The sequence below is a fragment of the Schistocerca gregaria genome, chromosome 2 (assembly GCF_023897955.1).
Source record: "Schistocerca gregaria isolate iqSchGreg1 chromosome 2, iqSchGreg1.2, whole genome shotgun sequence".
NCBI classification, from domain to species: domain Eukaryota; kingdom Metazoa; phylum Arthropoda; class Insecta; order Orthoptera; family Acrididae; genus Schistocerca; species Schistocerca gregaria.
The window spans coordinates 223,765,206-223,782,292 of NC_064921.1; the positions used below are offsets into that span (position 1 = coordinate 223,765,206).

The 17,087-nt window shown below is 39.4% G+C and overlaps 1 protein-coding gene across 1 annotated transcript in view; it reads left to right on the forward strand.

The window, feature by feature from the left end:
* Nucleotides 1-16,822, forward strand: part of LOC126336730 (glutathione S-transferase-like) — a 66,254-nt gene extending 49,432 nt beyond the window's left edge. The window contains exon 5 of the mRNA XM_050000717.1: nucleotides 16,499-16,822. Coding sequence (XP_049856674.1) covers nucleotides 16,499-16,666 — 168 coding nt within the window. The 3' untranslated portion in view covers nucleotides 16,667-16,822. The remainder of the gene's footprint in view (nucleotides 1-16,498) is intronic.
* Nucleotides 16,823-17,087: the final 265 nt, after the last annotated feature.

The following is a 17,087-nucleotide window of genomic DNA, read 5'->3' on the forward strand; positions in this document are numbered from 1 at the left end:
GCTCATGTTGTATATTAACGACCTTCCAGACAAAATTAACAGCAACCTCATATTTTTGCAGCTAATGCAGTCATCTGTAATGAAGTACTATCTGAAAGAAGATACATAAATATTCAGTCACATTTTGTTAAGACTCCAAAGTGGATCAAAGATTGGCAGCTTGCTTCAAATATTGAGAGTTGTAAAATTATGCGCTTCACAAAATGAAAAAAAAAACATAGTATCCGATGACTACAATAGGCACTGTTGGAATTGGCCAACTCACACAAATACCTGGGTGTAACACTTTGTAAGGATATGAAATGGAATGATCACATAGGTTCGGTTGGGGGTAAAGCAGTTGGTAAACTTCGGTTTATTTGTAGAATACTGGGGAAGTGCAGTCTACAAAAGGTATTGCTTACAAATCACTCATGTGTCCCATCCTAGAATATTGCTCGAGTTTATGGAACGAGTACCGGATAGGACAAACAAGGGATTTTGAACTTATAAAGAGGACATCACGAATGGTCACAGGTTTGTTTGATCCATGGGAGAGTGTCACCGAGATACTGCAGGCACTGAGTTATAAGGCTCTTGAAGATGGAGGTAAACTATCCTGAAAAATTCTATTAGTAGAGTTTCAAGAACAGGCTTTATATGGTGGCTGTAGGAATATACTACAACCCCCGACGTTTGCTCACATAAAGATCGTGAGCATAAGGTCAGAATAATTACAGCACGCAAAGAGACATTCAAACAGTCATTCTTCCCGCAATCCGTACTTGATGGGAAGAAACCCTAATAATTGGTAGGATGGGACGTACCGTCTGCCATGCACCTCATAGTGGTTTGTAGAGTATAGATGTAGATTTAGATGTAGAACAAGTATAGTATAAAGTTTTCTGTGCGTTCGGATAAACTTTCTCCTACCCTATGGTTTACCTTCTCTTGATAGAATATCTAAATTGACCCTTCTAATTCTCACCTTATTTCTGTAAATACTGCTTTCTTTGCCAATATCACACTTCCTATAATACAAGATGAGCCACTACATCTGTCCACTGCTGCTGGTAGCGTTTATTTGCAAGTCACTGGCAAACAAGAACAATGGCTGATTATCAGAATAGCTGACAAAATCTCCCTACTTAGCTGCATTGTTAGCTGCAGGCAGGCAGAAGGCGTGATTTGTTGCTGCTGCACATTTTAGCGACTCTGATCGAGATAAATTTACACTGTAATGTTCTCCTGCAAGCCAGTACAGAAGTGTGCGCAGAATCAATTAAGTGAAAAATCCACGCAGTTCGTATGTGTTCAAGTATGTGTGAAATCTTATGGGACTTAACTGCTAAGGTCATCAGTCCCTAAGCTTACACACTACTTAACCTAAATTATCCTAAGGACAAACACACACAACCATGCCCGAGGGAGAACTCGAACCTCCACCGGGACCAGCCACACAGTAGTTAGTATGTGAATTTATATATATAAACGCTGTCTTAGGATTTTTCCCTCGTGTGTGAAAGCTTGTACAAGATCGTGTGTCGATTTAAAGTTCTAGATTGACATAATTCACTGTTCGCCCGCTACTTCTGCGTAATCTTTCATTGATTGTATGAACACCCGTTTGTATTGTGATAGTCTAATCGTAAAATTTCCAACATTTTCTGTTCGCCCGCTTCTTCTGCGTAATCTTTCATTGATTGTATGAACACCCGTTTATATTGTTAAAGCCTAATCGTAAAATTTCCAACATTTGCGAGTGCCGCGATAAACTAGTACTGTTATCGTCAATTTTAGGGTTAAAGTAAATTATGCTCTTTTAAAATTTTTGAGGACCGTAAGCGTATCCTCGTTCAAAATAATCTTTTTCTAGTTTCACTGTACAATTAGGTGAGAAAAAGGTTAGCTTATCAATCTTTGGGCGCTTACAAAACTATATTTTGTTTAAGCTAGCTGTATGAGTGTTTTGAATACACAATTTAATTCGTAGAAAATCAGGGTGTGTGGTTCATAATTCAGCCAAAGTATACATCGCCCCTGAATTTCATTGTATATCAAAGCAAATAAACGTCCGTTTTGAGCATTTTTCGAAGCTTTCATTCTCCTTTCCATAGTCTACGACCAATTTGTAACAAATCGGGGTTTGTGATTTAGTTACTGTAGCAGATTTTCTAACTAACATATTGTGTTACATCTAGTTTTCCCTTACAGAGGAGTAGCCCTATATATTATCTGCATTTATTGTAAAGTGACTCTGTTTTTTACTTTGCTAACAACTGTAATTAACATCAAAACGTTTTAGGAAACTAGCAATTTTTATCATAGGTTTTTGTGTTGCTTAAATTCTTATAGGTAATTAACAACTTTTTAGCTCAACAGATTAAAAAAATAACCAGTAGATTTTTTTTAAATTTATTTGTTCAGTGGCTTGTAATACACTGCACCAGCCAAACTGCAGCCCCATTGTGAATGCTATTCTCAAACACAGGAGTTGATTGACACCCATAAGCTGCTACGAATCGTTGTTTTGGAAGAGCTCCTGAGTGTCGTGTACCTGTGTTTCCTGTATCGAGAGGTACCTCAAGTACTATCTTCTCCTGTGGATCCTGTCTCCTCTGCAGGAAATACAGGAACTGTCATTACCTGTCCACTTGACTGCGAATGGTGTGTCAATGGTAGATCTAGACGTCCTGTACAGGGAGGACGGGAACCAGGGTGGTTAACAGACCCCCAAACCAAGAAGTTTGAGGTGCTGTCTTTCACTGAAAGTGAAACTTAGGCAGTGAGACTAATTTCACCTGTTTTGGGGAAACCTATTTTGTCCGGTGTCAGGAGGAGGCAAACACAAGTGAGTAGGAGCTCTATTAATTGTCGGCAGTTCCAACATTCAGCGAATGATGGTACCCCTTGGGGAAATGGCAGCAAGGGACAAGAAAGGACACAGGTGCACTCAGTGATTTTGCGTGAGTGCCTCATTCAACATGTTGCTGAGGCTATTCCGGCAGCCATGGAGGGAACAGGGTGCAACATACTGCAGATTGTGGTGCACGTTGTAATAAATGATGCCTGTCGTCTGGGCTCTGACGTCATTCTTGGGTCATTCCCGTGACTGGCAGAGAAGGTTGAGAACGTCAGCCTTGCTCGTTGAGTTTCAATGAAGCTCACAGTTTGCGGCATTGTACCCACAACTGATCGTGGTTCTTTGGTTCTGAGTACAGTGAAACGACTGAACCAGAGACATCGAAGGTTCTGTGACAAGCTAGGCCTGTGACTTCCTGGATTTGGGCCTAAGGCTCAGAACTGTAGAATCCCCATAAATAAAGACACCTGAGGCTGCTACTCAGGTAGCTGACTGTGTTTGGACTGCTTACAAGGCCTTTTTTTTTAGATTAGGCGACTCTCCATCCAGTCCAGATCATAGTTTAGGAAACCCAGAAGCATCAGTGTAAGTTCGAAAGAAATGCCTCCCACGGGCGAGAGTATTAAAATCCTAATGGTAAACTACCAAAGCATTCACAACAAATTGCCAGAGTTTCACGTGCTCATGGAAAGCAGTGGAGCTCACATGATTTCAGGTACAGAAATCTGGTTGAAAACTGAAACTGTTAGCAGTGAGGTTCTGGGAGAGAATTTAAGTGTGTATTAAAAAAGGACAGGCAAATGGGAAATGGAAGTGGTGTATTTGTCACAGTAGACAAGAAACTCAAATCCACCAAGATTGAAATGGAAGCTGCATGTAAGAATGATTGGAGAAGACTAAGTATCAGATGTGGGCATCAAATGATAACTAGATACCAGAATGAGATTTTCACTCTGCAGATGGTAGAGCACTTACCCGCGAAAGGCAAAGGCCCCGAGTTCGAGTCTCGGCCGGGCACACAGATTTAATCTGCCAGGAAGTTTCATGTCAGCGCACACTTCGCTGCAGAGTGAAAATCTCATTCTGGAAACATCCCCCAGGCTGTGGCTAAGCCATGTCTCCGCAGTATCCTTTCTTTCAGGAGTGCTAGTTCTGCAAGGTTCGCAGGAGAGTAGGTTTGGAAGGTAGGAGACGAGGTACTGGCTGAAGTAAAGCTGTGAGGACCGGGCGTGAGTCGTGCTTCGGTAGCTCAGTTGGTAGCGCACTTGCCCGCGATAGGCAAAGGTCCTGAGTTCGAGTCTCGGTCGGGCACACAGTTTTAATCTGCCAGGTAGTTTGATAACTAGATACTTCTATTGCCACCAGACTTATCTCCTGAAGTAACAGAAAACCTTAGAGAAAATCTCAGTTCATTTGTTTGTAAGTTCCTCAATCATACTGTAATCATCGGTGGAGACTTGAATCATCCAACAATTAATTGGGAAAATTACAGTTTTGTTAGTGATGGGCATGTTAAGACATCCTGCGAAACATTGCTAAATGCGTTCTCTGAAAACTACCTACAACACATAGTTAGGAACCCCCCCCCCCCCCATTCATGATGGAAATATATTGGATCTAGTAGCAACAAATTGACCTGACGTCTTTGAGGATGTTCACATCGAAACTGATATCAGTGACCATGGCGCAGTTGTGTCAACAATGATTACCAAAATACATACGACCACTAAAACAAGCAGAAAGATGTATATGTCCACTAAACGAGATAAAAAAGTCAATAGTGTCATATCTCAGTGATGAAACTTTCAGCACTGGTTAGGAGCAGGTAGAAGAACTCTGGTTCAAGTTTAAAAGAATAGTTGACCAGGCATTGGGTAGATATGCGCCCAGTAGAAAAGTTCATAATGGTAAGGAACCTCATTGGTATACACTCACTGTAAAGAAACTTCTACAGAAACAGAGATTACTGAATAATAGGTGTAGAACAAAGCGTAGGGCTATAGATACGGAGATGCTGAAGAAACATGTTTGACTGTCCAAAGGGCAATGCGTGATGCCTTCAATGACCACTGTAGCAGAATACTGTCAAATGACATTTCACAAAATGCAAAGAATTCTGGCCATATGTGAAGGGTATTAGTAGGACCAAAGTTAGTGTCCAGTCCCTAGTGCATGAGACAGGAACTGAAATTGAGGGTAGCGAAGCAAAAGCTTAAATACTTATCACCGTTTTCAAACGTTCCTTTACAAAGGAGAACTGACCCAGTTTCATCATCATACCACTGAAAAGATGAATGAAATAAGTATTAATGTCAATGAGAAACAGCTGAAATCTTTAAAACTGAACAAAGCTTCAAGCCCTGAAGGACTCCCTATCAGATTCTATACTGAATCTGCGTTGGAGTTAGCCCCTCTTCTAACTATAATCTAACATAGATCTTGGAAAATGGCACAAGTCACGCTCGTCTACAAGAAGGGTAGTAAAAGTGATCCACAGAACTATTGTCCAGTATCCTTGACATCGGTTTGTTCTAGAATCTTAGAACATATTCCGAGCTCAAACATAATGAGCTATCTCGAACAGGACGACCTCCTCAGTGCCAACCAGCATGGATATCCAAAACATCAATCATGTGAAACCAAACTTGCACTTTTCTCACATGGAATCCTGAAAGCTCCTCATCAAGGGAACCACGTAGATGCAGTATTCCTTGATTTCCGAAAAGCATTTGACTCACCTACACGTATTGTCAAAAGTAGGATCATGTAGGGTATCATGTGAAATTTGTGACTGGTCTGAGACCTTTTTGGTAGGGAGGACACAGCCTGTCATCTTTGACCAGGAGTCGTCGTCAGATGTAGAAGTAATTCGCGTATGCCGCAGTGACGTATGTTGGGACCCTTGTTGTTCAAGTTGTATATTAATGACCTGGCAGACAATATTAATAGTAAAATATCTGATAGAATAGTTGTCCTATCTGAAAGAAGCTACACAAATATTCAGTCAGATCTTGATAAAATTTCAACGTGGTGCAAATACTGGCAACTTACTCTACTCTAAATGTTCAGAAATGTAAAAGTTAGCACTTCACGAAACAAAACACCGTGTTATGCTATGACAATAAATGTGTGTCGTCCGAACAAGACACAGCCAGGGCAAAAGCACTACAGTCGCAAAGATATGAGCTGGTGCCAGTGCCATAGAGACTCGCCACTTGCACAAGTTCCGACTGCGCCACAGGCAGTGCTGAGGATGGAGATATTGACTTTGCCTCGGCCAGTATCCGGCCGAGTATAATACGCCAATTACGGGAGGACAACGGACAGAAGCCTACTCAAAAGATAGAAGAGCAGCTCTTTTTCATTTTCTTATTAATCAGTGAAGTCTTAGAAGTGAACAGACACTTGTAAATTGCATTTGATATGTGCTGTGAAGTTTACCTATATTTGCACCTAGCCATTGAACGCTTTTTTTGTGTTATTTATATGCAGTGTTGAAGATTTCATTATTCAATAAGCCACAAAAATAAGTGAAACTTTTTAACACATTTTGTGACTTGGTTAGTGATTTTTTGGTATGTTGTAGAGTCACCGTTATCCTATCCTGTTACTTGACCCTAGAGCATAGCTGTGTAATAGTGACAGGGAGAAATTGTCTTAGCGGTGTTCTGCACCAGAAGCCGTTTCACAAACTTACAAACTTAGCCTGCCGTTACAACAGTGGTAACTCGGCATCCACAGCAGTAACGACGAGTCCTTTACAAAACTGACGACGAGGGTTTACAAAAAATAATATCGATGAATCTCTTTTGGAATCGGCCAACTCATACAAATACCTGGGTGTAACACTTTGTAGGGATATGAAAATGGAATGATCACTTTGGTTCGGTCGTGGGTAAAGCGGTTGGTAGACTTCGGTTTACTGGTAGAATACTGGGGAAGTGCAATCAGCCTACAAAAAAGACTGCTTAAAAATCATTCTTGCGTCCCATCTTAGAACATTGCTCAAGTGCATGGGACCGGTACCAGACAGGACAAACAGGGGATATTGAACATGTACAGATAAGGCCAACACGAATGGTCACAGGCTTGTTTGATGGGTGGGAGAGTGTCACAGACATACTGAAGGAACTGAATTGGCAGACTCTTGAAGACAGACACAAATTGTCCCGAGAAAGTCCGTTAGCGAAGTTTGAAGATCTGGTTTTAAATGATTATTCTAGGGATATATTATAACTTCATATGTATCACTCACATTGGAAGTGTGAGGATGAGATTAGAATAATTACTGTACACTGAGAGGCATTCGAACTATCATTCTTTCTGTGCTTCATACGTGAATGGAAAGGGAAGAAACCCTAATAACTGGTACAGTGGAACGTACCGTCTGCCATACCCCTCACAGTAGTCTGCAGAGTATAGATGTAGATGTGCCAACGCCTCCCCCCTGCCTCCCAAGAAAAAGAGAGAAATTCATAACTGATGACGCATTTCAAGATATTCAAACCAAAGCTGTCTCTATGCCTTGCTCTTCTTTTTTGGTAAGCTAGTTATGTTTGCTTACGCCCAGATTTCAGATGAAATTGCAGATGCTAATGTTGTTATGTCTCAACTTATAAGTGGCAGCCTGTGATCTTCGTAGTAATTCAATGCTACTGATACTGAAACTCATTCATTCATTTGTTGGATAAGTCATTTTTGCATCAGTAATTACTCAGAAGCTTTAGTAATTAAAAATCTAATATAATTTTAAATGTAAGAGACTAAGGTATTTTAACATGTGTAAATATCCAATCAGTTCATCAGAAACTGGTAGGATCGTTTTTAATGTTAATTATAGTATCAGTTATTAGATGATATAGTTGGTACAGCAACCAAGAATAATACCATATGCTACTGGTTAATCACATACTGTTAGATAAGAATTTATGTGTGTGAGAATCGGATGGGGGGGGGGGTTAGGAGTTTCCCTACCAACTATGGTGGTTACGTGCCAGCGAAGCTGAATATTGGGCAGTAGATTTGCGTACTCATGGAGAAAGAATTTTCATGTAAAAAGAAAGAGTTTTGTTGGTTGAGTTCTTTTTTGCGATTTAAGTACTAAAGTTTATAACAAAGAAATCAAGAAATAATTCTTCATGAAAATTGGAACAATTTCTCCAACAAATTTTGCTTGCTCGCCTGGATGAACTGAACGAGAAACAACGCAGCTTCACCCTTAGTCTATGATATTTACAATGAGCTTTCCTGAGCGTCGTTTTGCCTGCGACAATGTAGCATTATGTAATTGAGTTTATTTTGGTTCTGCAATGAGGATTCACACTGTAACGACAGTTAGCAGTAGCAAACTGATGCAAGGAGAAATTTTAAACATGGCAAAAAGAGAAAAAGTTGACAAAAAAGGAAGAAGGAAGAAATCTAGAAATAGCAAAGTAAGTTGAAATCAAGAAAGTAAATAAATAATAACTTCCTCGGCAGTTAAACCTTTAAATCTTTATGTAAGTTAATTTTCGGAAGAGTTCCAGATGACAGAAAAATACGAAATGCTTGAGAGAATTTTCTGGTTTTACTTTTAATTTTTTTGTTATGTCTTCTGACTGATTTGATACGACCCGCCATGAATTTTTCTCCTGTGCCAACGTCTTCATCTCCGAGTAGCACTTCCAACCTACGTCCTCAATTATTTGCTGGATGTATTCCAGTCTGTCTTCCTCCACTGTTTTTGCCCTCCACAGCTCCCTCTAGTACCATGGAAGTCAGCCCCTGATGTCTTAACAGATGTCCTATCGTCCTGTCCTTGTCAGTGTTTTCCGTATATTCTTTCCCTCTCCCATTCTGCGCAGAACGCCCTCATTCCTTACCTTATCAGTCCACCTAATTTTCAACATTAATCTGTAGCATCACATCTCAAATGCTTCGATCCTCTTCTGTTCAGCGTTTCCCATAGTCCATGTTTCACTACCATACAATGCTCCAAAGGTATATTCTAGAAATCCCATCCTCAAATTAAGGCCTTTGTTTTATTATAGTAGACTTCTCTCGGCCAGGAATGCCTTTTTTCCAGTTCTAGTTTGGTTTTGGTGTCCTCCTTGCTCCGTCCATCTACATCTACATTTACATTTATACTCCGCATGCCACCCAACGGTGTGTGGCGGAGGGCACTTTACGTGCCACTTTCATTACTTCCCTTTCCTGTTCCAGTCGCGTATGGTTCGCCGGAAGAACGACTGTCTGAAAGCCTCCGTGCGCGCTCTAATCTCTCTAATTTTACGTTCGTGATCTCCTCGGTAGGTATAAGTAGGGGGAAGCAATATATTCGATATCTCATCCAGAAACGCACCCTCTTGAAACCTGGCGAGCAAGCTACACCGCGATGCAGAGCGCCTCTCTTGCAGAGTCTGCTACTTGAGTTTGCTAAACATCTCCGTAACGCTATCGCGGTTTCCAAATAACCTGTGACGAAACGCGCCACTCTTCTTTGGATATTCTCTATCTCCTCCGTCAACCCGATCTCGAACGGATCCCACACTGATGAGCAATACTCAAGTATAGGTCGCACGAGTGTTTTGTAAGCCACCTCCTTTGTTGATGGACTACATTTTCTAACGACTCTTCCAATGAATCTCAACCTGGTACCCGCCTTACCAACAATTAATTTTATATGATCATTCCACTTCAAATCATTCCGCACGCATACTCCCAGATATTTTACAGAAGTAACTGCTACCAGTGTTTGTTCCGCTAACATATAATCATACAATAAGGATCCTTCTTTCTATGTATTCGCAATACATTACATTTGTCTATGTTAAGGGTCAGTTGACACTCCCTGCACCAAATGCCTATCTGCTGCATATCTTCCTGCATTTCGCTACAATTTTCTAATGCTGCAACTTCTCTGTATACTACAGCATCATCCGCGAAAAGCCGCATGGAACTTCCGACACTATCTACTAGGTCATTTATATATATTGTGAAAAGCAATGGTCCCATAACACTCCCATCCCATAACACTCCCCTGTGGCACGCCAGAGGTAACTTTAACGTCTGTCAACGTCTCTCCATTGATAACAACATGCTGTGTTCTGTTTGCTAAAAACTCTTCAATCCAGCCACACAGCTGGTCTGATATTCCGTAGGCTCTTACTTTGTTTATCAGGCGACTGTGCGAAACTGTATCGAACGCCTTCCGGAAATCAAGGAAAATGGCATCTACCTGGGAGCCTGTATCCAATATTTTCTGGGTCTCATGAACAAATAAAGCGAGTTGGGTCTCACACGATCGCTGTTTCCGGAATCCCTGTTGATTCCTACAGAGTAGATTCTGGGTTTCCAAAAACGACATGATACTCGAGCAAAAAACATGTTCTAAAATTCTACAACAGATCGACGTCAGAGATATAGGTTTATAGTTTTGCGCATCTGCTCTACAACCCTTCTTGAAGACTGGGAGTACCTGTGCTCTTTTCCAATCATTTGGAACCTTCCGTGCCTCTAGATACTTGCGGTACACGGTTGTTAGAAGGGGGGCAAGTTCTTTCGTGTACTCTGTGTAGAATCGAATTGGTACCCCGTCAGGTCCAGTGGACTTTCCTCTGTTGAGTGATTCCAGTTGCTTTTCTATTCCTTGGTCACTTATTTCGATGTCAGCCATTTTCTCGTTTGTGCGAGGATTTAGAGAAGGAACTGCAGTGCGGTCTTCCTCTGTGAAACAGTTTTAGAAAAAGGTGTTTAGTATTTCAGCTTTACGCGTGTCATCCTGTGTTTCAATGCCATCATCATCCCGGAGTGTCTGAATATGCTGTTTCGAGCCACTTACTGATTTAACGTAAGACCAGAACTTCCTATTGGTTATTTGTTATTTTGTTGCCTGGGTAGCAGAACTCCTTAACTTAATCTACTAGGTGACCATCAAGCCTGATGTTATGTCTCCCGCTGTTCTCATTTCTACTACTTCTCATTACTTTCGTCTCTCTTCGATTTACTCTCAATCCATATTCTATACTCATCAGACTGTCCATTCCATTCAGCGGATCATGTAATTCTTCTTCACTTTCACTCAGGATTGAAATGTCATCAGCGAATCGTATCATTGATACTCTTTCACAGTGAGTTTTAATTCGAATCCTGAACCTTCCTTTTATTTCCATCATTGGTTCTTCGATGTACAAGTTGAACAGTAAGGGCGAAAGACTACAGCCCTGTTCAATCCGAGCTTTTCATTCTTGATCGTCCACTGTTATTATTCCCTCTTGGGTCTTGTACATGTTGTATATTACCGTCTCTCCCCATAACTTACGCCTATTTTTTCAGATTTTCGAACATCTTGCCCCATTTTCTAGATCGACAAATCCTATGACTCTGTCTTGATTTTTCTTTAGTCTTGCTTCCATTGTCAACTGCAACGTCAGAATTGCCTCTCCGGTGCCTTTACCTTTCTTAAAGCCAAAGTGATCGTCATCTAAAATGTCTTCAGTTTTCTTTTCCATTCTTCTGTATATAATTCTTTTCAGCAAACTGGATGAATGAGCTGTTAAGCTGATTGTGGGATAATTCTCGCACTTGTCAGCTCTTGCAGTCTTCGTAAATATGTGAATGCTGTTTATATCATTCCTCAGCGACTTGTATTTTTGTATTCCTAAATTTCCCTGAACATTTTTGTACTTCCTTCTTTTATCGATCAGCTCAAGTTTTGCTTCCCTTATCCATGGTTTCTTTGTCGTTACCTTCATTGTACCTATTTTTTCCTTTCCACCTTCTGTGATTACCCATTTTAGAGATGTTCATTCCTCTTCATCTGCACTGCCTACTGGAATAGTCTTTATTGCTGTATCTACAGCCTTAGAAAACTTCAAGCGTATCTCGTCGTTCCCTAGTGCTTCCATATCCCTCCTCTTTGCGTACTGATTCTTCCTAACTAATCTCTTAAACTTCAACCTACTCTTCATAGCTACTACATTGTGATCTGAGTCTATGTTTGTTCCTGGATACGCCTTACAATGCAGAATGTGATTTCGGAATCTCTGTCTGACCATGATGTAATCTAACCGAAATCTTCCCGTATCACCCGCCCTTTCCCAAGTATACCTCCTCCTCTTGTGATTCTTGAACAGAGTATTCTCTATTACTAGCTGAAATTTTTTACACAACTCAGTTAATCTTTCTCCTCTCTCATTCCTTGTCCCAAGCCCATATTATCCTGTAACCTTTTCTTCTCCTCCTTCCCCTAAAACTGCATTCCATCCCCCCATGTTTATTAGATTTTCACCTCCCTTTGCGTATTATATTACACTTTCAATAACCTCATATACTTTCTCTATCTCTTCATCTTCAGCTTGCGACGTCGACATGTATACCGGAACTATCGTTGTCGGTGTTGGTCTGCTGTCGATTCTGATAAGAATAATCCTATCTCTGAACTGTTCACAGTAACACACTCTCTGCCCTAGCTTCCTACTGATAATGAATCCTACTACCGTTATACCATTTTCTGCAGCTGTTGATATTACCCTATACTCTTCTCACCAGAAATCCTTGTCTTCTTTCCTCATCATTTCACTGACCCCTACCATATCTAGACCGAGCCTTTGCATTTTCCTTTTCAGATTTTCTAGCTACCCTACCACATGTAAGATTATGACATTCCACGCCCCGACTCATAGAATGTTATCCTTTCGTTGATTATTCAATCTTTTTCTCGTGGTAACCTCCCCCTTCGCATTCCTCTTGCAGAGATCCGAATGGGGGACTATTCTGGAATATTTTGCCAATCGAGAGATCGTCATGCCACTTTTTCAGTTACAGGTCACATGTCCTGCAGATACACGGTATGTGTCATTAATGCAGTGGTTTCTGTTGCCTTCTGCATCATCATGCCGTTGATCATTGCTGGTTCTTCCGCCTTTGGGGGCAGTTTCTGACCTCAAGAGCAAGAGTGTGCCCTGAACTACTGTCCACTCCTCCATCCTCTTTGAGAAGGCCGTTGGCAGAATGAGGGTGACTTGTTATGCCAGAAGGCTTTGGACGCCAATGCTGATTATTAATCAAAAATGGCCGGTAGCGGGTTTCGAACCTGGACCAAGGGCATTTTGACTAGATGTTACCCCCTTTTCTTTCTTTTTGTTAATCTCCTTTTGATAGTTATTTTTCGTAGCATTTGTTCAGGGCGGACGTCCCATGACACCTGTTCAAATTTGTCATTGATCTATTCACTCAGTTTTTTTTATTACAGACGGCAGCTAACCGAGCATGTTGAGCTACTGTGCTGGCGACCTCTAGACCATGGGTCTCTTGAATTACTAACTGGTGAACCTGAGACTAAGAAGTCATCCATTGAAGTATCATTTTCAGAAGCATACTTAGGGTAACCTGCAATGTACTGTGTGTAGATAGTGGGACGAAAACTGAAATCACTACCAAGATTTATTGTTATTTACCCAACATTTACAAACTTGCAGTAGAAACTAATGACCACAAAGAACGTGAAAAGGAGGGTGGTGATGCCAGTGATGAACAAGAGAATGCAATCCAAGTAGTAAATGAGAAATGACTGAGTGTACTCCAAAAGGAGACAGGCGATGAAAGCAAAATAAGATTCGCACCACATTCACAAAATCAGTGTAAATTTTCTATCATTTCATGGTATTGATGGTGCACTTAAGCCATTTATTGGCAGTGATAGGTATCCAATTAAAAAGTAGGTCATGAACTTCAAGGAAATTTAGTTTTTAATGAGTTGGAGACAGCTGCAAACCCTTGTTTATTCAAATAAACACTTGAGGAGATCGACCAAACTGCTTTCTCGATAAAAGGAGAAATGGGAAGATTCTCTTCGAGAGAGGAAACTGACATCTGTGTTGATAATGATAATGTCTTGTTATGTCAGTATGTGATTGGTGGGACAGAAGAGAACTCTGGCGCAAAACTTCTACTTTATGCCTATGCATGTGTGGAAGAATTTAAGGGGAAAACGAAGTATTATGAAAGAGTTGTGAAGTCATTGCCAAAAAGACATATTTTAGCAAAAGTTACAGCAATGAAAATTTAAACTCTTGTGAGAAAGTTGCTAATGACTCAAGTAACAGAAGTACTGAAAGTGCAGCTTTAGATAAAAACAAAAATTGTTTCAATTGCAGTGCGAGTGACCACAGGTCAAATGATTGCAACCACGAGAGTAAGGGAAAGAGACAATTCAATTGCAATGAGTGTGCCCACATCTCATCTGAATACACATAGGAGAAGAATGCTCAGAAAGCGATAATGAGTGCAAACACTGTTAAGAAGAATATCAACAACTGCAAGTTTAAAAAGTATCAATAAGTAATTGAGAGTTGAAGGAACTAATTGACTGTAGCAGTCAACTCTGTTTATTATGACAGGATGTTTCTGAGGTTATATATGCTCCAAGTTTGACACTTGCTGGCAAGTATGGTGACATGCTGGTGAGAAACTGAATGTTGGACAGTAGTTTTGTATATCCATGGAGAAACAATTTTCATGGAAAAACCTCAAGTTTGTAGATTAAGTTATTTTATTTATTTGTTAGTTCAGTATTAAGGTTTTTAACAATAAGCTTAATAAATAGTTCTTCATTAAATTTAAAACTTATAGCCTATATGTAATCCTTCCTGATTAGTAATTAGTACCATTGTTCTACATACTAAATAATTCCATTGAATCTACTAACACTTCTGCTCTGCTATAATGATGACTGTTACACACTAACTCCTTTTTTCCTTATGACTGTAAAAACAAAATAAATAAAATTTATTTCATCATCAAATTAATTTCATAATACTAAGTGTAATCCAAATAATTAGCAACCACTTCTATTAAAAAGATAATAGTTAAGAAAACAAATATGCGTGTTCAGAAACCATGGCTTGGTTTTCATTAATTAAGCAGAATGTTTGCAAATCCTTACCATAATGTCATCATATTGTGTTAACATGCTCAAATATTCCTACAGCTAAATTTTCCTAACAGTAGCCTTCTAGTTAAGCATTATGTGTTTGAGTCCTTTAATAACTGTGAAGGTTGTTTGACCTGTGTCAAAGTGTGAAAAAGATGTTGAAAGAATTGAAATAGCAGAAATTTGAAGAGAGATGAAAACTATCCTGAGTTAGCTTACTTACAAAGTTTCAAGAACTGGCTTTAAATTGTGACTTAAGGAATCCAATGAAACCCCTATGTTCCACTTTTGTATGAACTGTGAGGACGAGTTAAGACTGATTATAGCATACACAGAGGCATATAAAGACTCATTATTCCCATGCTCCATATGTGGATGGAACAGGAAAAACTCCTTAGTAAGTACTATATGACATACCCACTGTTATGAACATCACACCGGTTTGCAGAGTAATTTTTACGGACAGCAGTCATGGCTCACATAACTGTTGTATTATATTTTGTTGTCAGATTCATCTTTGATGCTGATATTATGCAGTAGGGTACTTGTTTATAAAAACCTAGTAGCTGCTTCAGTGTTACATCACTCAAGAATCTTATAAATGCCTATTTAATCAAACTAGATTTTTTGGGGTTATTGTAAAGATTTTTCAGAATAACTTTACGTTTTTTAAACCACTGTAACAAGTTGCTATTAGAAATTTCAGTATTTTGCATTGTTGATATTAATAAACCTGATTCTCTTAGCGGAGTGAAAGAATACCCATTCTGCTGTTGTATGATGTTATGGATGCATGAATTTAAGTGGAATCCAGTAATATTTTATTGAATGTTTACTTATTTTCTCCACTAGTAATTATTAATGAATCAGACAATATGCTGTTGCCAGCTAAACATCAGTAGCATAGCAAGGGGGGAGGGAGAGGGGAGATGAGGAGGTCTATTATGTCTCAGGCACCACTTCCAGAGTGCCAACAAATAATCTCTACAAAAAACAAGATTTTATGGAAAATATATTATTATTAAATTCTATATGTTACATTACTATATGTGTTTCTGGAGAGAGACGGACACCAGTGAACAGTAGTGTCACACCATGGGTGCTGAGGTTTTTGCTAAAGATTAATTTCTTTTTATTTGTCTCAAAGAAAAGTATTGTGACCCCAGGTAGGAATGTGAGAAAAGTGGTGGGGGAGGGGAGACGAAGGCACCAATAAAGTGTCATACCTTGGGCACCAGCTGCATTTGCTATGCCACTGCTAACTGCTAAACAAATACAATGGAGAGTGAATGTTCTCAAATGTTCAGGGAAGTCAGCAAGTGTCAAATTTTGTAAAAATGTATCTATTGTGTTTCGTGTCACCTGGATCCTTCGTATACAAACTCTTCATTGATCAGAAAACTTCTCATTTCTAACTCTCTAAGTGGCAGCAAAGATACATGGATATCTTCTAGCTACACATATCACACTCTACCAGTGAAATGATGAAAGATACGTTTTAATATTTTGGATTTTGATAGGTCTATATAAGAAAAATTCAAAGGATAAAACTGTGAATTATTTAAGAGATTGCTGGAATATTTGGATAGAGATATTATTATGAAGAGTAGAAACTATACTATTATAACATATTAATCTGATTTGTTTCTAGATCTATGGTGCTTGCCACGCTGTACTGCAGCCCTGTTGAGATTAATATGAAATCTGAAATACCACTTAATACATATTTTTTTCTTTTGTTACAGTTGTCTTGGGGAGACTTTTTCTTTGCTGGAATCTCTGAATATATGAACTGTGTAGCTCAGTTTGAGGTTACAAAAGATTATCCAAATCTAGCTGCTCTTAAGAAGAAGATATGTGAACTACCAGCCATAAAAGACTGGATCAGCAGGAGACCAGAATCAGTCCTTTGAGGTCATGCTTGTTTATTGAAGTTGAAGGAAAAAGAGAACAAACAATATTTTTAAATAAGCAGATTTATTTTAATTCAAATCTATCATTTCATCTTTTCATTCTGTAGCTAAAAAAAATAAACTCCTGCAGCAAATTTACATGTTTATATGAATAGTGAATCTTTGAAATATGTGATAAAGGCTATTTTACTTATTTTCTCCAAAAATGTAAGTTATATTATTGTGAAACTGGGTTCACTTTCCAAGTTTTTACTCATTATAAAATCTCGTTGTCAACTGGTATGTTCACAAACAAGACTGTGAAATGTAAACCGCTCTTATATTGTGTGTAGTTATACATTGGTACTACACAATTGTTAAGTTGTAAGACCACAACAAAGGAAAGTAAGATACAGATTGGTACATGCAACACTAGTTAATT